Raw genomic sequence first — 24,222 nt, forward strand, 5'->3', positions numbered from 1 at the left:
TCATGTTTTTTCAAAACATTTTTATGCTCAAAACAATGAATCAATTACATTAAGCATAACTGTACAATAATGCAAGAACCTCACCACTTAAATACATATTTGCTCAAGTCAGTTTGTGTATCTTACAAAAATAGTACACTAAAAGTTTGGGGTTGGTAAAATTTTATGTGTTTGAAGGAGTCTCATGCTCACTAAGGATGCATTTATTTGATAAAAAAATGCAATAAACAGTAATATTGTGAAAAAATGTAAAATATTAATTTTAAAATAGGATGTATTCCTGTGATAGCAAAGCTGTTTTTTTCCATTTTAATGCCCAATTTTTCAAGTTTTTCGATGAACTGAAAATTTGACAGCATTTATTTGAAATGGAATTTTTGTAACATTATAAATGTCACTTTTAATCAATACCTCAGTGTAGAATAAAAGTATTAATTTCTTTAAAAAAAAAAAATCTTACTGACCCCAAACCTGCTGCTTGTGCAGGCTGGTGACTCTCAGTACACAAAATGCCCATGTTATAAACCTTCTAGCAATTATGCTGGGCACCGTTATACAGATGGGTTGTTGGACGTTCCTGAAGAGGATTTTCAGCAATACCAAATAATCTGAGTAATATCCTCTTGGAAGTGTCCTCGCATAGTTAATGACAGTGTTGATCACAGGATGGTCTATACAGGCACTGTACTCCCCGCTGCGTTTTGCCCTTCACCCCTCCAGCCCAAATAGGCAAAGTAGCTGCTAGCTGCATATAACAGGGTCACCACTATGGCAAAGAACTGCAAGAAAAAAATATATATATAAATAAAAAAAAGCATTACAAATTGTACTCAAATATAAGAAGTATGCAGTTCACAAAAGAAGATATTTTAAAAAATGTCTCTGTTTTCTTTCTCTATACAATGAAAGTTAATGGGGTCCAATGTTTTTTGGACCCCGATTTACTTTATTGTATGAGCAAAAACTGTTGATATTTTCTTTTGTGTTCCACAGTAGAAAGAAAGACTTGGGAAAGCTGGGAACAACATCAGTATGTGTAAACGATAACAATTTTCATTTTTGTGTGAACTATCCCTTTAAGAACTTTGAATAAACTGTAAACCAAACTTAACCCCAGATATATGATTTCAGGGCACACATGTAAGCAGTCATTGAGCAGATATGTAGCTTTAAAGATGCTGTAGTAATTTAGAAACTTAAGCTGTTGACCTTTACACATAGAGGAGGTATAAATTGTGATTAAACTCCTCCACTGTAGAGCATTATGGGTTTATCATGTGCTTGCTGCACAATTTAATCTGGACTCTGGCTGATGTGTTTTTTAAAGCCCTATAAAACGTACATACTACTCTAAAGAACTTTGCCTTTGAACTCATCTAACAGTTTCACATTGTAACCATTTCCTAAAAGCCTTTTATTTGAACTATAATACTGTATTCCAGTGAGTGATGAAACATGCTTTATACAGTTAAAGTGAAGGCCCTGCTTCAGATTAGATGCTTTTGCATAGCAACTTACATTTTTAATTAATATGTTTTAAGAATGCCCTATCTACAGTACACTGCCGTTCAAAATTTGATGTCAGTAAGATTCCTTAATGTTTTTGAAACAAGAATCAAAAATACAGTAAAATAATATTATAAAATATTGTTACAATATTTTTTAAATAAATGTTTACCATTTTAATACATTTTAAAATGTAATCACCTGACCTGTTATCAGTTGGTGCTTCACAGATAAGCTTTACTTTATAAATGAGGTATGAAGTGTACAGTCAGACACTCCTCTTTCAGCTCATAGTGTGTGAATGTGTGGAGTGTGCGTTCAAGAGAGGTTTTCACTCACTGCAGAAGTTCCCAGATGACCATGGTAATGTACACGTGGAACGGATGCAGCATTAGCCAAAAAGGCAGTTAGGTATAGAACAGCTGCGACTAAGTAAAACACCATGAGCTAAGGAAGAGAAGGAGACAGGATTTGAATAGCCCAACAAGTCTTGATTTAAATATGCTATCTCCTCCATGAAACCAACAAGTGAGAATCTCACCACCAAAGGCCAGGGTATTGGGGGTAGACTCTGATGAAGCCTCAGCAACAGCACAACCAACAGGGCGATGCTCAAAAGCCACAGCGTCACGCTGACAAACAGGACCCAGCCATAAACAGATGCCGAGGAGAATGGGGTACTGGCAATCAGCGCCCACACCAGTAATCCAACAACCTGAACAGAGGATGGAGATGATATGTTAAACATCAATGAAAAATACAGTCACTTTAAGGGACAGTACACCAAAAAATGAACATTTTTATTCACCCTCATGTCATTCCAAACCTGTATGAGTTTCTTCTGCTGAACCTAAAAGACTTTTTATACAGCTTTTGTCTGTACGATCAAAGTCAGTGGAGTCTAAAACAGCATTGGACCCCATTGACTTTCTTTGTATAGGCAAAAAATACTGAGACATTTTTCAAAATATCTTCTTTTGTGTTTCACAGAAGAGAGAAAGCCATACAGGTTTCAAAAGGACATAAAGGTAACTAAATTACGACATAATTTTTAGGGGGAAATTTTGTTTTAAGTCAAGAAAACCCTTAGTTATAATTTTTAGGGTATTTTCACTAAGGCTTTTCTTAACATAAGGGTGTAGTAATTAATTTAGTTGACATACTGTATGCTCTAAAACATGTGCGCTTCAAAATAAAAGTGACGAAAGTGTGAGTCATCCTGGTGATGTTCATTAGATATCTAACCCTGTCAGCAATTACTGATATTTTTAGCATCATATTTACTGTTGAAAGTATTGATGTATGTCCTCAGGAATGTTTTCACCTAGTTATAAATGTAAAAGGAAAAAAAAGAGGAAGAAATACAAGATATTTTCATATGAACAGACAATGTCAATGGCATTCATTTGTACAATGAATATCAAAAGTTCACGATGTATTATTTATCTGATAAAGGTCTCAGATTTCAGGCTATGTGTCTGTCACAGGATACCTACAAAAAACAACTGTGACTTGCTCCATAGAATGACGAGTAAAAACAGACATCTCAGGTCAAATATTCACTAAAGCTCAGTAATATTACATTTATATTTACTGATTCAAGACTGATTACATAAGTTATGTATTTGTATTGATGGGAGCATTTTATTATGGTTATTGACCCAAAAACCAATGAGATGACAGATAAGATGATCATCTTCATAAATACTAATGTTCAGAAATGTTCATTGTACAATTAGTCATTTAGTCAGATAATTATTTTTCTGTATAATTTGTCCTGATAGTTGCAAGTTCATTCGTACAGCTGAACCTAGTTTTAATGTTTCTAAATAACACAGAGACGTAGACTTGTGCTGTATCTACATACTTGTATGTTGGCCCAGTGTAGAAACACACCTAATCCAAGTTCCGCAATATAAACATTACATCTACCTCTACGCAAACTCTGTGAAAGCATGCAGAACTGTCTGTTGTAATAAATCTAACATCAACATAATATCCTAGTTGTATGAAACGTTATGACCATAATCCATAGTACATGGGCCTGGTTAGTTTGTTTTATCAACCAACACCTACACAGTCTCAGTATTTCTCATACTGGAAATTCGGCATTATTTTTTGAAGAATAAACAAACAGCATAGAAAAGTGGGTGTGAGTGTATGATGAAGGGAGAAAGAAATAGTTTTCAAAAGCAAAAACGAAGTTAAATAAAACACACCTAAACATATGACAAAGCATGGAAAGTATAATTGACAGTTTTTCCAACTTACAATCTCAGCCAAAAGTAGAATACCAGGAATGCCTTTGATGAAGTTCATGTCAACACTCAATGGGATTCCAAAACTTCTTTGAGGTTCTTGTGAGCTGGTCTGAGTGCTGACTTTACCAGGAAAATCTGCCATTTCTTCTCAGTATAAAAGAGTTGATTATATGAAAATGCCACTTTAGAAAAGAAAAAAAAAGAGAGAAAGCAAGCACCTCAGTGGAGACACACCAGAACAGGTAATGCAGGTGTTGTCACTACCTAGCAACTCAGTCTGAACAGATAGAAGTTTTCTCTCTTTCACACCCTCCCTCTCTCTCTTTCCACACACCTTTGTACACCTACAATGTATTTGACATGTGATCATGTAGCTTAGGTTTGACTGTTTGTCGAAGTAATAAATAACTTCAGTAAGCATAATAAAGTGAGAACTATCTTCCTTCCTCTTGTAAAAAGGGAACAGCAAGAATACAATAGAAGTGAAAATTAGGTGTTAAAAACTTAAAATTGTCAGAATCATTGACAGAAGAGTATATGTAACACATACACACGCACATACATATATACATATTATATATATATATATATATTTGTTCTAAGTTCACTTAAATTAAAAGTTGTTATATTTTTGAAGCCTCATAAATGTAAAAAATGATATAGCTTTCAATTACACTGTAGTGTTGAATAGCTATAATTCATGTTTAAAATTGGGGGGAAAATCAATTTCATTGAGACATCAGTAGCAGTATTAGTATCAGTGATACTGGCCTTCATTCATAAAAAGATGCCATTAAACAAGTATTTAAAATATACTGTCTTCATGTTGTTTCTTTATGTTGTTTTAATTTGGAGATTAACTGTAAAATTACTACATTATAAAATATATTAAAAACGTATAAAAACTTAAGTGTTTTTAATTGCGATTAATCACAGAAAAAAATTGTGATTAATTGAGTTTTTAAGCTTTTAATCGATTGACAGCACTAATATATATAATATGCCTATGATCATGTTGGTGGACTTTGAATGTTAAAGCTACCCAACAGCAAAGCACACAAAATGTTGTTCCTGTGGTTACTGCTAAAAGTAGTAATGGCTACTTTTCACACTCATAACATCCGTAAATAAATTATGACACTATTCATTATATGCAGAATACTCTTCCTGTATGCAATATTCATTGCACTCCTTGCTTTGAAACACTCACGTTATTTGAAACAGTTCAAAAAAATAATCCTTTAACATCTTAGATCATCCACTAACCTGCAACAGTCATTTTTGTACTGCACTCATTGACTCATCTTTAGCCACTTTTCTGCAGCGGACAGATGTAAAACTTTGCTGTTATAGTTTATTTTTGCTGGTATCTACTCTCCGTGAGGTATGAAATGGACTTTGGTCCCTGGAGAACAGTCCATTCCACCTTTTCACCAAAAAAAAAAAAAACATTGTTGTCAGAAGTGGGATTCGAACCCACGCCTCCAGGGGAGACTGCGACCTGAACGCAGCGCCTTAGACCGCTCGGCCATCCTGACATGCTGAACGATAGGGTAATTTCTGGCCCTCTAGTGGTATGAATGTACTCACATGTCGGTGTTTTCCTTTAGTCAAAAACAGCCATACATGCAATAGTGACATATTATATAGATTGTATACTATATTATAGTGTTTTAGAGTTTTTTTTGTCCTGTGATATTTAGGGTTGCCATTTCTTTAACACCAAACATTTTGCAGGATTCAATGAAGCCAGAATAATCACTGAAAAATAATCCCAAACCTCTAAGCCAGGACAGAAATAATCTTTTGCATTTAGATATTTTACATTTAGATGTTTTATAGCCTATATTAGATATTTTCCCCCTAAATTGATTTCCAGGGGTATTTTTTACCTTTATAAGGGCAACTTTTCTAACCTTATTAAATGTAGTAGACCTATGCTTTTTTCATGCTTTTTTATGCTCTTTCATGCAAATTTTTAATTTTATTGCAATTAGAATAATAAGACACTATAGGGCTGATACCAATCACATAAATATCAGTATTGACAAAATCCATCTTTGCACTGCAGAAACGGTGGCATTTATTTACACAGACTGTTTAATGCTGCTGAGAGACAGAATAAATGCATTTACACTGCAGTTACAACTGCATAATAATTTTATGAGATTATTGCTTTAAATATATTGGTTTCAATATATTAAGGTTTCATTGGTTTACATTAGTTACATCACTACATTAGTTAACATGAATTAAGAATGAACAATACTTCTACAGCATTTATTAATCTTAGTTTATTTTAATTTCAGCATTTACTAATGCATTATTAAAATCAAAAGTTGTATTTGATAATATTAGTTAATGCACTGTGAACCACTAACATGGATAGACAATAAACAGTTGTCTTTTTATTAACTAATGTTAACAAAGATAAATAAATACTGTAACAAATGTATTTGGTCATCATTAGTTAATGTTAGTTATTACATCATTGTAAAGTGTTACCAATATATTGAATACAGAACTATCAAATGTCACTTTAAATATGAAACCGAATGAAGATTTTTTTTTTTCATGGTTGAAACTTTGCAGGACAGCGGTCTTTCCAGAACCAACGTTGCCAACCCCTGAATTAGGATATGTCCCTTAGAAAAAACATTAGGCTACTGGTGTGCATCTTGAGACAAAACAATGACACTGACATTTTAATATATGTCAAATTAAGTTGCTTTCAGATAGAACAGCTCAAACATGCATTATAGTCTGGGACTAGGTTTAAACCTTGTCTGTGAAACCGGGGGTGTTTTTGACATAACCTTGTGTGTATTTTTAACAGTTTAAGCGCAATAATAAGACGTGAAAGAAAACTTAGTTTAATACTCACGTCACGGGACGTGCCGTCTGACATCCAGCTTTCTGTGCACGTGCTTCGGATGTGTGCGCTCAGAAAACCATATATCCATATATCAGAGGCCTGTTGAATGAAGCTAGTTGGACAAATTCTGAGTTTCAGAGTAGGTTTAGAGTTGACAAATCCAACCTGGTTTAGATCAGGTTCAACGTTCTCTGTCAACTCAGTTTGCGAGTCTGAAGCGATGCACATGAAAGTGACACATGCAGCGAACAGCTAATCACATGGAACATGGAGAGCATCAGTTTATTCACTTCTCTGCTGAAGATTAATAGAACATTATGGAAAAAAACATGAAATTAAATGCAAGGCAAGAATAAACACTTTGTTTGATAAACATAAATGTTTGAGAAGCCAGCTGGAGGAAAATATCTGACTATACCAATGCAAGTAAATCAAACAAATAGGCCTTATAATTTATTTAGTGTCACAAAGAGCTCAAACGAAACAGGTAAGCTTAACCCCTTCAGACCTGAATTGTGTTCCACTGAGCAAAACCATTTTTATCCACTTGATATTTGCTCTTCTTTAATGTATAAATGAGTCTAAAAAAAAAGATTTGTGCAAACTAATTTTTTTTATTAGATTTTTTTCATGTCCACTACAATGGACATCAGGGCTTAAGCAACAAAACATTTTTCATATTTTAACCATACAGTTCTTATGAGCTAGAGTTCAAACACAATATTTGAACTATAGCATTGAAGATTTTGAAAAAGAACACATACTGTAACAAAGAGCAATGCAATAAGAATGTAGAGAAAATGTAAGATGATAAGATGAATTCTCACAAAACTTGTTTTATTATTTTTGTTGTTTGCAGTGGGTGAATGGGAATATGTGTGTATATGTCTCTGCGTGTTTGTGGGTGAGTTGTGTGTACTTGCTGTTTTTGATGAATATATGATTGTGTGCATATAGCATCAGGGTATCAGTGTGTGTGTGTGTGCGCGCGCGCGCACTTGCGTGTGTGTTGCAGTGTATGCACTCATTTCACATTTGCTATTTCTGTTTTTCACTAAAACTAATGAAAAACTGAATGACACCTTATGATCACAACATAGAAGACAAAATCAGAAGAAAAAAAAAATATATTAATTTGATTAAAACCTAATGTCCATTGTGATGGACATCAAACTTCAAAAAAATCCTGTGTTCTTCAGCTCTGAAAGATTTTCAAATTAACTTTGAATATTATCACTTGATATTATTAAGATTATAATAGGTGCAAGTTGATGATGCCATGAACATACATCTTCATATAAAAGATAAAAAAGGAGCACCTCCTCCTCCTCCTGTCTAGTTGATTAGCCATGCCCGTCTTTTGTGATGCCTGAAGCACAATCAGATTAAGTTATGGGTCATTCTTTCATTGTGATTGGTAGATCAGGGACCAATCAGTGACCAGGCAGTACTTATATTATAAAAACATAAAATCTTATTGGTTTAAACCAAAATCCATGTGATGTCCATTCCAATGGACGCAGGGTCTGAAGGGGTTAACTAGCCTCATTCATGAAACTTTAGTAGGCTATATGCGTAAACTCGGAGTAATTTGCGCGTAAAACTTTCCCTAAACTCTCCTCCGGATTGAAACGCTTCGTAAACATCAGTTTTGATAGTTTAACGTGTGTACGTTAATGAATTCCAATCATTCGTAAATAGGGTGCGCGACTGCGCATGCGTGCTCATTCACAATTAGCATAATCCCTGCCAATTAATTACAACTACGTAAACTACGTGTCCAGGAACGCTGTGAAATCTTCGGGACTCCCTTCTCAGGTTTGGCTCCAGTATACTGCACAAACGCAAAAGTGACTATTAGGCCATATGCCTAACAATAAATATTCAATTAACTTGAGTCCACTGTCCACCAAAGCGTTTTTAGCCAGATGAAAAAAATGCCTGGTGTCCTTCTGAAAACGGCCAGCCGATGGCGCTTGAGAGCGCTTTGGAGGCGTAGCGTTTTTCCATCTGAGATGCTTTGGTTGCTTTCATGACACGGAATATGGCAGGCACTAATATGTTACTAGTGTCTAATTTTGAAGAATATTACTGAACATAAAATGTTTACTTTTTCATTGTTGTTCAGTCGTTGTACAAGTAAAGTATTTGGTCGGTTTAGTATTTATCCCGCCCCTCTTCCACTGTGATTGGACGGCTCGGTGAAAACTGACATTGACGAGCGCTGCGTTTTACTAAAGTCTTATAATCTTAAAGAGACTTTGGTTTTACCTAAAGTGGAACAGTTTTCAACTCTCAGCTACAAAAATAAATAAATAAATAAATAATAATAATAATTAAAAAAAACGGGGCAAACAAACTCATTAAACAAATTATTATGGTACTTACTGCATCAAAATTCGTGTCATCAGTTTAAGAATACAGAATGTTTAACACAAACCATTATGTCTCAAACTTACCTGGGTAGCATCTGAAACTGGTTTCATGCGATAAGCTACAGAATTTTAGACTGATATGGCTTTAAAACGCATGCAGATAATGAACTTTCATGATGATGATGAACTGCAATGTCACATGAGCATGACCTCAATAGAGATGATAATCAAAACCAAACAGATGTTTTGTTAGTTTTTGGCAGAGTATTTGAAGCTGGAGCTGTAAAGACTCTGCCCTCTTCTGTAAAGCAGGGCGGAGAGCAGCAGCTCATTTGCATTTAAAGATACATACACGAAAACAGCATGTTTTTCCTTCCGCTCAAAAATGGGCATTTACAACATGGTGTAATAAATGATCTGTGGGGTATTTTGAGCTGAAACTCACAGACACATTCTGGGGACACCTGAGACTACTACATCTTGTAAAAAGGGGCTTAATTGGTGCCTTTTATACGTCAAGAGTTATGCTTAAATATAAACCCATTTAGAATTTAAAACTTCAATTCAAATAGGAAAATTACAGAAAAACATTATTTATAGGAAAAACAGTAAATTCTGTCAGAAGCACAAGAGAGTAATGACGTTTACTGTAAACTCAACATGTGGAACATTACAAGAAGTAGGATAAATAATATTTTTTAAACAAAGTTTTAGCAATCATTTTTACATATTTTTCCATTTATATTTATCACTATGTCTCACCCACTTTTCAGATTGTTCCGATGCCTCTGCAGTAAAATGCTTCCGTAGACTAATGGTCTGACAAATTACAGTACCTATGTGAGCTGAACCTCTGAACCTTCCTCTCCCTTTACATTCATTCATTCATTTAGCAGACGTTTTTATCCAAACAGTTACTAGTATGTTCCTCACTTGTATGACGATAACTCTTTGATGATAAATCAGTGAGAGAGTAATGTGAAATTCAACAAAAATATGTGTACATAATTTTTGTGCTTGTTTTGTGGAAGAGGTGGTGTGAGTCTTTTTCCTGAAAACTACCTTTTCCAGCATTCCTCATCTCAGTGTCACACACATGCACAATGTTGCTTCCCATCATACAGGCAAGACAGAGACCCTTCTGTGTCCCTGTGTAATCAAAAAGCACTGTAGTAATGTCACAGCATGGTGAGAATCCACTGCCGGAGAGGTCATTGTTCTTCCAGACAATACGGCAGACACATGACTTTATTTTGGGAAAGAGAATTCTAATGATCTATGTGGCTCCCAGTTGTTAAAAGTTTAATGTTGTTATAACATCAGTGAGGGAGCTTAATGGAATTTAATTAACTCCACAAATAGTAGGGAAATTTCTCACAAAATTATGTCAAAAGTTTTAGTTGCTTCTGCAATATGATCCTTTGACCTCTATCTGACACGTCAGACATTTCATACCAGTGCATTACACTTTACACATTATAGATAATATATGTTAAACCGGTATATTGTGTGTTACTCAATGCATGTTTTACATTCAGTTGTACAGAGCAAGTTTGTATAGGAAAGACTGTACTTTTAGTACATTTAGTCTGACAACATTTGATGACCCATCTGCCTTCATACTGTTGAACTTGGAAAAAGAGCTGAACTAAAGTCAAATGCCTGATTTTCATTATTTATGCCAGGAAAAAGTGTAGCCTTATTTAATCCAACATTTGAGGCCTAATTCACATTACCTGGAACTTGTTCATTCAGTTTGTCTTTTCTACCTCTGCTTAAATAGGAGACTTACAGAGGAATTAAAAACAGAAAGTAACTCTCTATGAGTCAGGAAAATAGATCTAATACTATAGAAGTGTTACCCAACCATCAGAACTTCTCTTTTTAACAAAGGCCCCTGTGTGTGACCCTGGCCCGTACGCAAAAGAGTATGTTTCCAGTAATGACATGATGTTAGAAATTATGCCAGTCATAGTAAATTTCGTAACCTTTATCCTTTTTACACGGAGGCAGAGGAAGAGCTATACACACAGATCACTGTCTGTACACTGTCTTGAGGAACTTGTATGTGTGTGTGATGTCAGAGGTCATAAAGGCCACGGAGAGGATGTGTGAGTCAGGGTGTGTCTTATGCAGAAAGAAGTACAGTCAACGATAGAGACGGTGGGGCATCAAGGGGCGTGGATGCTCTTTCGCTATAAAACTGATCCTAAAAAGCAAAGGTGTTACAAGGAAGACAACTGTCTTGGACTGGACTACGGAAATTTGCAAGAGCAGGATTTTACAAAGGCTCACCGATCACTTACAAGAAGTGTCAGGCTAAATCCATCAATGGCCAGGCATAGTGGTAAGAATGTCACTTAATATATTTGTATTATTAAGCTCAAAGTCAGAATTAAGTATATTCATATGATTGAGAGCAAAAATACAGTGTGCTATTTGCATAAACGCCTGTTACACACTTGCAATATAAATATAGCATGTTTTGTTTACTAATGAATTACTGTCAAGGTTGTTTTGTAATGGTATTGTTAAGTTATAAGGTATAAAAAACTGTTTGTAAGTGAATTAAAATATATTACATAAAGCAGTCTGGTGGTCAAGAGTTTCGCCAAGAGGGCTGGCATGATACTTTTCCAATAGTTGGAGTTTTAAAAAACAAACAAAAAAAAAAAAAACATCTACACTCCAAATCACTTTTTAATTTATATTCTACTAATGTGGTCTTTCTACCCTGGTTCAAATTAAAAATATATTACTCTTTTTTTTAATAAATTATATTATTTCTCAAACAGCAAAATTATAAGATGCTAAAATTCCTAGTAAAATATTCCTGGTGGCAATACTTCTGTTGGCTGTGTGTCATGTTGGGCAGGTGGGTTGGAAATGCTCTGCACTGTTAAAATAAATATGGAAACGGACCACTGACTTGTTGGCGGACTGTGATATTTTATTTGGTCCTGTATTGGATCTCTTTGTGAGGTCTGAGCTTTATAGCCTCAGCTTGGAAAGTGATAAAGAAAGTGGCATGCCAATAATATTAAAAGTAAATGTAGCATCAAGAAGCAACAGAGGAATCCAAACTGATCAGATGTGTTACCACATACATTAGACATGTGAATTTTAATGCTTTGTGAGAGAAAAAAAGTTTGCTGTCGAAGTTACACCCTTGCAACCACAAACTATGAAACTTCACACACATCATCAGCAGTTTATTATGTTCTCTTCCTTCGCCAAAACTGTTATTTGGCCCCATCTCATGCAGACTAAACATGTAGAGAATAAGAATGCTTGAAATTGTCCCAAAGACCATTTTGTACTTCAGTGGAAGCAAGAACATTTGACTTTTTGTAGATGTTAACAATTTGCTTACCTTTGATTAGAGACTATGAGAGTCTAAATCTTAAAAATGTAAAATGTTTTCATAACTTTTCTCTCTAAGACTTTTAGACCCTACTAATTTCTAATTTCCTTTGTCTTTTAGGTGATTTTTTTTAATCATCTTCTTATGAACTGCAGTATTGATTTGCATTATATTTGCATGCATTTGTACAGTACAGTACAAAGATAATGCATGCAAATATAATGCAAATCAATACTGCAGTTCATAAGAAGATGATTAAAAAAAAAAAAAAAAACACCTAAAAGACAAAGGAAATTAGTTCATGAAACACACTTCTTGAGTGTGAAATTTCCAGTGCATATTTCAAACTGGTCAGCAAGGCTGGAGAGCAAAATTTGCTAGGCAACCACATCACTAATCAGTAATCCATCCCATAATCAAAATAAATTCAGCCACCCCCCAAAAATTGCATGCAACATTCAGTAACAGAGCATTTAGAGACATAACATTATAGATTAAGAAAACTAAGGCTCACTACAACTAAATGTATATTTAGAATATTAGATATTTAGGATATTTATTCATTTCTTTTGTGTCCAGCCATACTGAGTGATATAGACCTGCAGTGTTATGAGAATAACCATGCTCACCGCACAGAGGAGATGGACGTGGAGCGTCTGCTGGTGCGCAGAGGTCAGCCCTTCTCTGTAGTCCTGCAGTGTACTGAGCACATCCCACAGATCCCAGACCACCAGCTCAACCTCATACTACACCTGGGTGAGTAACACGAAGGAGAAAGTAACAGATAAAGCAGCGAGAAAGACAAATAGGTGGCTTACAGGTTTTAGACTGTGGCTTGAACCTGTAATAACCTTAGATTGATCTGTATAAGACAAGTCACTAGATTAGAGAACTCAACCACGAAAATACTAAAATGGATATGACAACAGCGTAAGACACATATGTTTTATATCGTGTAAATTTATATTTATCCTCTAATTTCTGTGCATGTGTTTGTGTGTTACAGGTAAGAATAATGAGGTGGTCTTGAAGGTGTTAGACTCAGAGCAGGATCATGGGAAATGGTGGTTCAGTCAGCGTAATGCTCAGGGTGAGGTGATGCTGACCCTCCACAGCCCTGCTGATGCTCCTGTGGGTCTGTACAGCATGACTGTGGTTTTGCTCTCAGCTGATGGGCAGATCCTGGAGCAAACCGAGCCTCAGACTTTCTACCTGCTTTTCAATCCCTGGTGTAAAGGTAAGGTATTTAAAGGGATTGCTCACCCGAAAAATCATGACTTTGTTTCTTCCATACAAGGTTTTATTTCTCACTCAAAGCTATTGTATAACCTGAAAGTCTTGGAATATGGTGCTAAAGTTGCATTGGCCACTATTATTATAGTTTTATGCTGCTTTTTGACAGAATGATAATTATAATGATAACAAGACAGAGGAATGATATCATTGGAATCACTTTCAGAATGAAGATGAATTATAAAAACATTGACAGGCAATCAGAAGTCACCCAACTTAAACGAGATTGAGCATTTAAAGCGGAAGATGATATTAAATGCTGTGTGTCATGGACTTCCCTATTCTCATAGAATTAGAACAATTATTAAAACTTTAATTATAGTTCTCATTATAATCATCGCCCTTGATGTGAACGGGCCTTCAGTTCACCCAAAAATGAAAATTCTGCCATCATTTACTCGCCCTCAAGTTGTACCAAACCTGTATGAATTTCTTTATTCTGCTAAAGACAAAAGAAGATATTTTGAAGAATATGGCTGATGGGCCCCATTGACTTCCATAGTATGGAAAAAAATACTATTGAAGTCAATGGGGCCCATCAACTGTTACTGACTTTCTTCAAAATTTCTTCTTTTGTGTTCAGCAGAAGAAAGAAACCAAATTCAAAAGAATGTAACATATGTGATCATTGTGTCCTTACACACAATGCTCAATTATATTTCTTCCTGTAGATGACTCTGTGTACCTTCCCAGTGAGGAACTGCTGCAGGAGTACATTTTAAATGAAAATGGGATCTTGTACCAGGGCTCATGGGATGATATCACCACTGTATCCTGGAACTTTGGGCAGGTAACCTACAAATGCATTCACACGTGCTCACCAAAGATCCAAATTTATACAGCCCCCATCTGTTTAGACAGTCTTGTGGTCAGACAGTGTCCTCTCTGAGAAAGTGTCATGGCCTGAGATGACTGACACACAGTCAGGATTTATGGGTGATGTTGCATGGTGGTGGAATTCAGATGAGGCAAAGTGTGAATTGTGACAGATTGGTGGCAGGAGAACCGCAGAGGGCTTGTCTGATGGGTAATCACTCTCTGTAGATATCAAACAATGTCTGTCTCACAAACAAGTGACTGTCCCCTTTCAGTCAGACAGAAATTGGAGGTCTGGGGGGGGGGGTTCGTTTTAGCAGTTCGTTTTGTTCTGTGTCATGTTTAGGGGCGTGAAAATGTAACGTTGATGTCCCTACAATAACAGAGCGGTGTGTAAAATTCTTGGACGTCTATGCTGCGTACTTTACATACTTCACATACATCTAGCGTTTACTTTATCCTAGATAGCAACTTTGTGCTGGCCCAGATCCGGCCCACATGATCCATGTAACATGGAATGATGGCACTTGGGCGGGCCGCTCCTGTTTGTCAGATCTGAGCCCCAAGCAGGCCATAGCAATGCCACATGTCAGCCAAGAGCAAAGAAATAACTGGACCTTATCTGAGCCATAAAATCTTTATATATTGTTTATAGAATAATCTTAGCATTAACAAGCCTGTTAACAAGCAGAATCGCTGAAGATAAAGAGAACAGAAAAAAAGAGAAAAACAGAAACACAAGAGCGACAACTGACTTCAGCCACAGCCTTAGATGAAATCAACTCAAGATAAAAGAAGACATTAAATCTCTCCAGATCTCAGCAGAGGAGGATTAAACAATACCACAAACAGCATTACAGCTTCACATATTACTAACCAGATTGACTTTATTTCTGTCATTCATCTACAGAAGTTTAACGCTCATGTTTTTCATTTAAAGTCACTATAATGGTGATTGGTGTTTCCATCAGTTGAGCTCTTAACTCTTATAATATGTTTGTCTTCTCTGGCTGCTGTGACAGTGTGTTTATGAAACACATTTGCAGTAAAAAAGAAAGCTGAAATGAGATCAGATGATGATTTTATAATCTTTGTGAAATAGTATGAATCACTGATGTCATTTGAATGTTATTATTGAATGTTATTAATACTTTTGAATTTCACTGCATTGCAGAAATCAGTTAGAAGATTGAAGATCAAAAAAATGAGCCTAAAACAGTAAATTACAATGACAAACACAAATATAAGCAATCAGCGTATGAATCTCAACAATGGTGACAACAAAATATTTAGACAATCAGATCAATTCTGGACATCACAAAAAGCTACTTAAAGACAGAACAAAAACCACAGCAAAAATAAAAGCAAATAGTTAGAATTAAAGAAAATAATACGACAATTCAGCTGCATAATTTATTCATGCTGTGATGCATGCTGAGAGTTTTGTATTATTGTTCCCAGCATGTATTGCGGCATGACACTTTTGTCACCTTTGTTGAGATTCATGTGCTAATTCTTGATGTCTTTGTGTGTCATCTTAGAATTATTATTTATCTTTTTTTTTTTAAACTTCTGATCAGTTTTGTTCCATTATAAGATTTCAGTGATGATCTGTTTTGTTCCTTTACAAGATCTCAATGATGGTTGGTTTTGTTCCTTTACAAGATTTTAGTGACGGACGGATTTGTTTGGTTACGAGATTTCAATGACAGTCGGTTTTTTTCTGTTACGAGATTTCAATGACAATCAGCTTTGGTCCATTATGAGATTTCAAAGACGGTCGGTTTCATTTCATTACAAGATTTCAATGATAGTCGGTTTTGTTCCTTCACGAGATTTCAAAGATGGTTAGTTTTCCTCTGTTATAAGATTTAAATGACAGTCAGTTTTGTTTCTTTATGAGATCTCTACAATGTTTTTTCCCCTGTTACGAGATTCCAAAGACGGTCAATTTTGTTTCATTACAAGAGTTCAATGATGGTTGGTTTTATTCCTTTACGAGATCTCAGTGATGGTAGGTTTTGTTCCATTGTTCCTTTACGAGATTTCAAAGATGGTCGGTTTTGTTTCTTTACGATATTTCAATGATGGTTGATTTTGGTCTTTTACTAGAGCTCAATGACAGTCAGTTTTGTTCCTTTTGAGATCTCAATGGTTGAGGGTTTTGTTTTGAGATTTCAATGACGGTTGGTTCTGTTCCGCTTCTAGATTTCAATGACGGTCGGTTTTGTTCCATTATGATATTTCAATGATGGTCGGTTTTTGTTCGGTTATGGGATCTAAATGACAGTCGGTTTGGTTCCGTTATGAGATTTCAATGACGGTTGAATTTGAAACAAATCAAACTGTCGGTTTTGTTTAATTACGAGATTTCAATGATGGTTAGTTTTGTTCAGTTACGAGATTTCAACAATGGTCAGTTTTGTTCCTTTGTGAGATTTTAAAGATGGTCGGTTTTGTTCCATTGCAAGATTTAAATGACGGTAGGTTTTATTTCTTCATGAGATCTCAATGACGGTAAGTTTTCTTCCTTCACGAGATTTCAATGACCGTAGGTTTATATTATCAGTCAGTCAAATTTTCATTTGTTCAGTTACGAGAATGACGGTCGGTTTTGCTGGGTTATGATATTTCAATGACAGTCGATTTTGTTTCTTTACGAGATTTAAATAATGGCCATTTTTTTCCATTATGAGATTTCAATGCCACTTGGTTTTGTTCTGTTATAAGATTTCAAAGACAGTCGGTTTTCAGTATCAGTCAGTTTTGTTCTGTTAAGAGATTTAAAAGATACTCTTTCTTGTTTTGTTACAAGATTTCATTTGAATGGAATAATTTTATTTTTCATTAATACATTTGAATTTCAAACTCTGTTTTACTACAACATGAGATCACATTGTAGTGCAGAAACCAGAAGAAAAAACAAGCAGAAAACTGTAAACTACAATGACAAACAGCGTATGAATCTCAACAATGGTGACAACAAAATATTCAGACAATCAGATCAATTCTGGACAACACAAAAAGCTACTAAAAGACAGAACAAAAACCACAGCAAAAATAAAAGCAAATAGTTAGAATTAAAGAAAATAATAGGACAATTCAGCTGCATAATTTATTCATGCTGTGATGCATGCTGGGAGTTTTGTACTATTGTTCCCAGCATGCATTGCAGCATGACACTTTTGATTGTCACCTTTGTTGAGATTCATGTGCTGATTCTTGATGTTTTTGTGTGTCATCTTTTCTGTGTATTGTTTTTATATATATATATATATATATATATATATATATATATAATCTTCTGATTGGTTTTGTTCTGTTATAAGATTTCAGTGATGGTTGGTTTTGTTTGGTCCAGTTTTGGTTTATTTCTTTGCTGACATGCGGCATTGCTATGGCCTGCTTGTGGCTCGGATTTGGCAAACAGAAGTGGTCCGCCCAAGTGCCATCATTCTACGCCACATGTGGCCCAGATCATCATACCACACGTGGCAGATGTGGGCCGGATCTGGGCCGGCACAAAGTTGCTATCTTGGGATAAGTGCTCATTGTCACAGTTGTAAACACGACGGCATGAGGGCATCTTTGTTTCCAGGCGGACTGTTAAAGAACGTGACACACACCTCCAGAAAATCCTGTAGAATTCAACCAATGAGATGGTGACTTTAAAAATCCTGAAGTGTTTCCAATTTTGTGTGCCATATGCATCAGACTTTCAGCCAATGGTCCATGGGTGTGACGTCTGAGGCTGAGACTATAATCTCAATACAAACAAAATATGTGCTGTTATGCACATAGAGGCGGATAGCAGTTTCCATTTTAAGTTCACTTCTGTATACATGCTCTTTAAAGAAAGTTTTTGTTTTTACTTAGTCAAAATTATTTTCTATCAACAGCATGTCACAGCTTAACTTTAACTGTATTTTATTCTGAATATTCCTTTAAGAAAACCTTTATACCCATTGGTAGGCCTACTTTATATACTAATGCAAGCAAAACAAGATAGTCATATCCTTTGCATTCTTTTTTTCAAACAGTTTGAGAAAGATGTGGTGGATATTTGCTTTGAAGTGCTGGACAATTCGCCTGCAGCCATGAAAAATTCAGAGATGGACATTGTAAACAGAGCAAGTCCTGTTTATGTTAGCAGGACTATTACTGCCATGGTAAGGCATCTGCCAACATGGCCATTCATTGCCTCCACCCCTTGTTATAATCATATTTTCTGAAGCATATATGTTTTTATCAAATTAAACTACACTATACCATACATACATACAATCTGCATTAATAGGTGAATGCTAATGATGACCGGGGGGTGGTATCTGGGCGCTGGGATGGAGAGTACGGTGATGGGGTGGCACCCACACGCTGGACTGGCAGTGTGCCCATCCTGAGGCGCTGGAGTGAGTGTGGAGGACAGAAAGTGCGTTATGGGCAGTGCTGGGTGTTCGCAGGAGTGGCCTGCACAGGTGAGAGAAAAAGAATCAATGTCATTGTTTCCTGCACCACTTTTCTCTCCTGCTGCTGTAATTCAGCAGCATGACAAAAGAAATTGTATTTTACCTGAGCTCCGGGTTTGCAGTGATGCAATGAAAAGACCATGGACCACAAAATAGTGGCAAGAAATGTATTTCTGTTGTATTGTCCTTACAGCCTGCATGCATCCAGCGTGACCAGTGTAGTCTAATTTATGAACAAATGACTCGCCGATTCTTCTTAATTTTTTGAAACATTTTAGTGATTCAAAACAGCAGTCCGATTCTTGAACAAGTGACTCTTATGAGTCCTTTTAATGAATCAAAAACATACAGTGCAACCACTAGTCTGATTCCCGAATGAATGAGCTGGTTCTTTTAATGAATAGTCAGGGTTAGTTCGAAAAATTCTTCTCTGAACTGAACTATCAGAGTTACTGAATTTTGTTACTGAATCATTTGCTAAATTCAGAATAGCATACTCTTATTATTTTTGTCTATGTCTCACACGTGATCTGTAACGTCGCCTTTCCACAGTCCTGCGCTGTCTTGGCATTCCAACCAGATGCATCACTAATTACTCATCTGCTCATGACACTGATGCAAACATTTCTGTGGATTACCTTGTCAATGATCAACTTGAAAGTGTGTCTGAAGGCAGGAACGACAGCATCTGGTAAGTTATGATATCCACATAAAATTTATAGCTCTTTACCTGTCTGTATGACAACATTTTTTAATTGTTTAATTGTTTAATTTCTGTCTATTTCTTCTAAGCAATTTTAGGAGAAAGATCTGTGACAAAGTTGATACATAAATCAGAACTCCATTAAGTTTCCCAAGTTCTGAAAGAATAACTCTAGGGAATAACATTCACCTATGTAGTCTTAATCTGTAAACTTCACCCTTTTTTTTTCAGGAATTACCACTGTTGGGTGGAGTCCTGGATGAAACGCGATGACCTCCCAGAAGGTTACAATGGATGGCAGGTGCTAGATCCAACGCCTCAAGAAAGGAGTGATGGTAATCTTTATAAATAAGCTTTACTCCTTAAAGTATAAAAAACAAGAAAATAAAAAAATGCCTTCTTTCTCCTATCTCCTATTGCATCAAACTGGAATATTAGCTAGTTTTCCTACATCCTCTGCTTCCATGTTCTTACAGGAGTTTTCTGCTGTGGGCCTTGTCCAGTCCGTGCAGTCAAGGAGGGAGAGGTGGGGTTGAAGTATGACGCCCCATTTGTGTTTTCCGAGGTGAACGCAGATCTGATTGTCTGGATTGTTCATCCAGATGGGGAACGATCTCAAGTGTCCCAAAACAGTAAAATGATTGGACGGAACATTAGCACTAAGAGTGTGTATGGAGACTTCAGAGAGGACATTACTGCTCATTACAAATATCCTGAAGGTAATGTCCAGCAAGCAATCTGTCGAATCTACTCATTTGTTTCAACTTTATATTGAACTAAACTCATTTTTGATATGTGACACTCTGTTCTGATATTAAAGGGTTAGTTCAAAATGATTCATTTTAGTCCAAAATGAAAATTCTGTCATTAATTACTCACCCTCATTTTGTTTCAAACCCATAAGAGCTTTGTTTATCTTCGTAACACAAATTAAGATCTTTTTGATGAAATCCGAGAGCTCTCTGACCCCTCTATAGACAGCAAAAATGATGACTTTATTCAACAATTTCTTCTCTTCCCTGTCATTCTCCTACGCTGTTTACGTTGTAGACACAGTGCAGTGCTTTCAGATTCTGCATCAGATCGCCGGCTCACTATTGGCCAGCTCCTGCATCAGCATCACACGTGTAAACAGCGTAGGAGACTGACAGGGAAGAGAAGAAATTGTTGAATAAAGTTGTTATTTTTGTTTTGTTTTTGCGCACAAAAAGTATTCTAGTTGCTTCATAAAATTAAAGTTGAATCACTGTAGCCACATGGACTATTTTAACGATGTCTTTACTACCTTTCTGGGCCTTGAAAGTGGTAATTAAATTGCTGTCTATGGAGGGATCAGAGAGCTCTCGGATTTCATCAGAAATATCTTTATTTGTGTTCTGAAGAAGAATGAAGGTCTCGCGGGTTTGGAACGACATGAGGGTGAGTAATTAATGACAGAATTTTCATTTTTGGGTGAACTAACCCTTTAAGGTCGGCTTTAATATCAGAACAGAGAACTGAAGTTGCAATAGTTGTTTCTTCCCAATTGTGGCGTATATCCAAGTGAAACGCCTTCTCAAACAAGAAAAAATGTAGGGCGGAACTTGATTTTGTCCATCAGGAATAGATTGGATAATTGGATAAATCATTATAATAAATACTGTAATATTCCATAAAAAAACAAGAATTGTCAATTTTGATTTCATGGTGACTTGAAGTTCATTGTCTCATATTCTATTGTACCTGAAGCATTATATTGTACCTGAAACATATATATATATATATATATATATAAAATTTATTATAGATATTATTTAAATTGTTCCTCTTGAGTTGAAAAATAAGGCACAAAAAGTAAACACATTTCACTGGTGAATTATTCACCACAAGACCTATTGTTAAGAAAATCATTTTATCCATGTCAACTGATTCTGAAATTTTGACAGTTGATATTAATCACATTCAAATGCTACAGGCTCAATGAAGGAGCGAGAGGTTTATAAAAAAGCAGGAAGACAAGTGGGCCAAAAGAACGAAAGCCCAGGAAAGCTTGAGCTTTTTATCAAGCACGCCCCAGCTATCCACGGGACAGACTTTGACGTGATCATAGAGGTGCATAACGCTGGCAGGGAGGACACAGATGCACAACTCACAGTCACGTCAAATGCAATAACCTATAATAGTATCCACCGCGGAGAGTGCCAGAGAAAGACAACCTCTCTCACAGTGCCAGCTCACAAAGGTAAGAAGACGAGCAAACTTAGTACCCTGAATTATGTTGCACATAGTGGCATCTGCAAACAAATTTCACTTCTCATTTAGGGCCCTTTGACAGTAATTCCTAAAATATCTTTGCATCACTTTTTAGCTCATAAAGAAGTATTGCGACTTCAGTATGACCATTATGGGGCGTGTGTGTCTGAACATCACATGATAAGGGTCATAGCCCTCCTCCAACCCACTGATCAAGACAACATCATCCTGCAAGAAGTCAACATCCCCTTGAAAATGCCAGCACTTCATATTAAGGTAATTAAAGGGATAGTTCATCCAAATATAAAAAAAAATTCTCTTATCATTTATTCGCATTCATGCCATCCCCGATGTATAAAACTTTCTATCTTCATCTTCAAACAAACACAAACAAAGGAAAATAATCCATCTCTGTGAGTCAATATAATGCAAGTAAATGGGTGCCGCTTGATTTACTCTTAAAAAACCACACACAGCAATCGTGATGAATCTTCTGAAACTATAAAGCATAGCTTCCAGCCAACTGTCTTAGGCGTGTTCACAGGTTCAGCTTGACATTAACTTAAGTGCGTTTTGAAGTTTGCGCGAGAAGTAACACGGAAGCACAGAGGAAAGCACTTCCGTCACGTGTCACAACGTCCCTCTCATGAACAGATAAAAACAGTTAAAAATGTTAGCATTTTTCTTACACACACCTATCATTATGCTTCAGAAGACATTGATTCATCCACTGGGGTCATAGGGTCACCGTGTGTGGTTTTTCAAGCATCAACCGAGCGACACCCATTCAGTAAAATTATATGAACTAGAAATAGATTATTTTCCTAAAAATTTCCATTTGTGTTTATCTGAAGAAAGAAAGTTACATACATCGGGGATGGCATGAGGGTGAGTAAATGATGAGAGAGGCTCTACTGACCAATTTTGCTAATAACCCACCTTTGTTCTACATTTCAGATTATCGGAAGTGCGATTGTATCACGTAAACTGACAGCACACATCTCCTTCACCAATCCTTTGCCTGTTAGTCTTCAAGGAGGCGTGTTTACCGTGGAGGGAGCAGGACTAACAGAGGCCAGAGAAATAAAAACACAGTATGTACTAGTTTTAGAAATGACACAAGAAAGAATTCTAGGATCCAGTATACATTTTCTAAAGTGCACCCAAGTTATGGTTGACTGTTAATGTCTATATGTCTCTCTTTCTCTAGTGGTAAGATTGAACCTGGTCAGGCTGTGACAGTTAAATTCTCCTTCAAACCCACCCGTGCTGGCCTGAGGAAACTGCTTGTCGACTTTGACTCGGACAGACTGAGAGATGTAAAGGGAGAAGCCTCTATCATTGTTCGGACAAAAAAGTGAAATATGAATGCTGTCTCAGAAATCTAGACAAGCGTGTACAATTCAGAGAACGATAATTTAGTGTGTTGTAAAGCACTATACTTGGCTTGTTGACAGCTGTTTTGCTTGTTACGTTTTGTTTGCTATTTGTTTATATAAAGAGCATGCAACATTTCCTTTATGATTATGATATCTTTGCATGCTTTCATTCAGACTCTAAATATAAGAACCACAAAAGCAATTTTTCTACATGTAAAATGCCCAGCCAGTCCTGAGAATACATTCTAGCTTTTATTATAGTTTGATCTAATGATAATTTTGAAACAATTGTTTATTGTACTTTCTGTATAATGCTGTTATTGTTTGAAATAAATGTTAAGTAATAATAATAAAATATACATGCATGTAAATATGACTGCAAGAAATATATTTTATATTTGTCCATCTTGATGTTTATCACATTATCAATTATCAATTATGATTATCAATGTTATTTTAGGTTTGGCTATATTATAATGTATACATGCTCACTTGACCTTGCATTTGTAGCATTTGACAAATGAAACCGAAGACTTAAGAAGTAAATGTGACTTATATAATGATGATAGCTAAAGAGTAACCTTACTAACGAGCAGGTGACATTTATTACAGGCACATTTCTGAGTAAATAGTGGCACCATTATTGTCATGTGAATGATCAGCTCTCTCATATGGCTAAAAAAACCTCTTATCTGTTTCCTACTAATCCTGATCCCTTATGAAAGAAGTTGTTTGTGCATAAACAAGAGCTTGATCGCCCCCTGCTGTGAGGAAATGCTTACTGTTCCTCCCAAATACACAATATAAAGTACTTTTTGTTTTAACTTAAAGGATTAGTTCACTTCAGAATTAAAATTTCCTGATAATTTACTTACCCCCATGTCATCCAAGATGTTTATGTCTTTCTTTCTTCAGTCAAAAAGAAGTTATGGTTTTTGAGGAAAGCATTCCA

The 24,222-nt window shown here is 35.9% G+C and overlaps 2 protein-coding genes and 1 non-coding gene across 3 annotated transcripts; 1 reads left to right on the top strand and 2 right to left on the bottom strand.

Annotated features, from left to right (window-relative positions):
• Window positions 1-3: 3 nt before the first annotated feature.
• On the bottom strand, window positions 4-5,202 carry pllp (plasmolipin). The gene is made up of 5 exons (XM_051869595.1): window positions 5,034-5,202; window positions 3,778-3,949; window positions 2,048-2,221; window positions 1,846-1,953; window positions 4-779 (listed from the first exon to the last, which is right to left on the bottom strand). Exons 2-5 carry the CDS (start codon window positions 3,907-3,909, stop codon window positions 672-674), a joined length of 522 nt encoding a protein of 173 aa, XP_051725555.1. The 5' UTR covers window positions 3,910-3,949; window positions 5,034-5,202; the 3' UTR covers window positions 4-671.
• A 20-nt stretch (window positions 5,203-5,222) lies between these two features.
• trnal-cag (transfer RNA leucine (anticodon CAG)) lies at window positions 5,223-5,305 on the bottom strand. Its single transcript has one exon. It is a non-coding gene; the product is annotated as a tRNA-Leu (tRNA).
• A 5,809-nt stretch (window positions 5,306-11,114) lies between these two features.
• tgm2l (transglutaminase 2, like) lies at window positions 11,115-23,641 on the top strand. The gene is made up of 13 exons (XM_051871127.1): window positions 11,115-11,364; window positions 12,961-13,137; window positions 13,388-13,618; window positions 14,346-14,464; window positions 18,531-18,659; window positions 18,788-18,965; window positions 19,509-19,647; window positions 19,891-19,994; window positions 20,136-20,378; window positions 21,614-21,880; window positions 22,007-22,167; window positions 22,849-22,985; window positions 23,102-23,641. Exons 1-13 carry the CDS (start codon window positions 11,148-11,150, stop codon window positions 23,250-23,252), a joined length of 2,253 nt encoding a protein of 750 aa, XP_051727087.1. The 5' UTR covers window positions 11,115-11,147; the 3' UTR covers window positions 23,253-23,641.
• Window positions 23,642-24,222: the final 581 nt, after the last annotated feature.

This window comes from Ctenopharyngodon idella, chromosome 18 (genome assembly GCF_019924925.1).
Source record: "Ctenopharyngodon idella isolate HZGC_01 chromosome 18, HZGC01, whole genome shotgun sequence".
Classification (NCBI taxonomy): domain Eukaryota; kingdom Metazoa; phylum Chordata; class Actinopteri; order Cypriniformes; family Xenocyprididae; genus Ctenopharyngodon; species Ctenopharyngodon idella.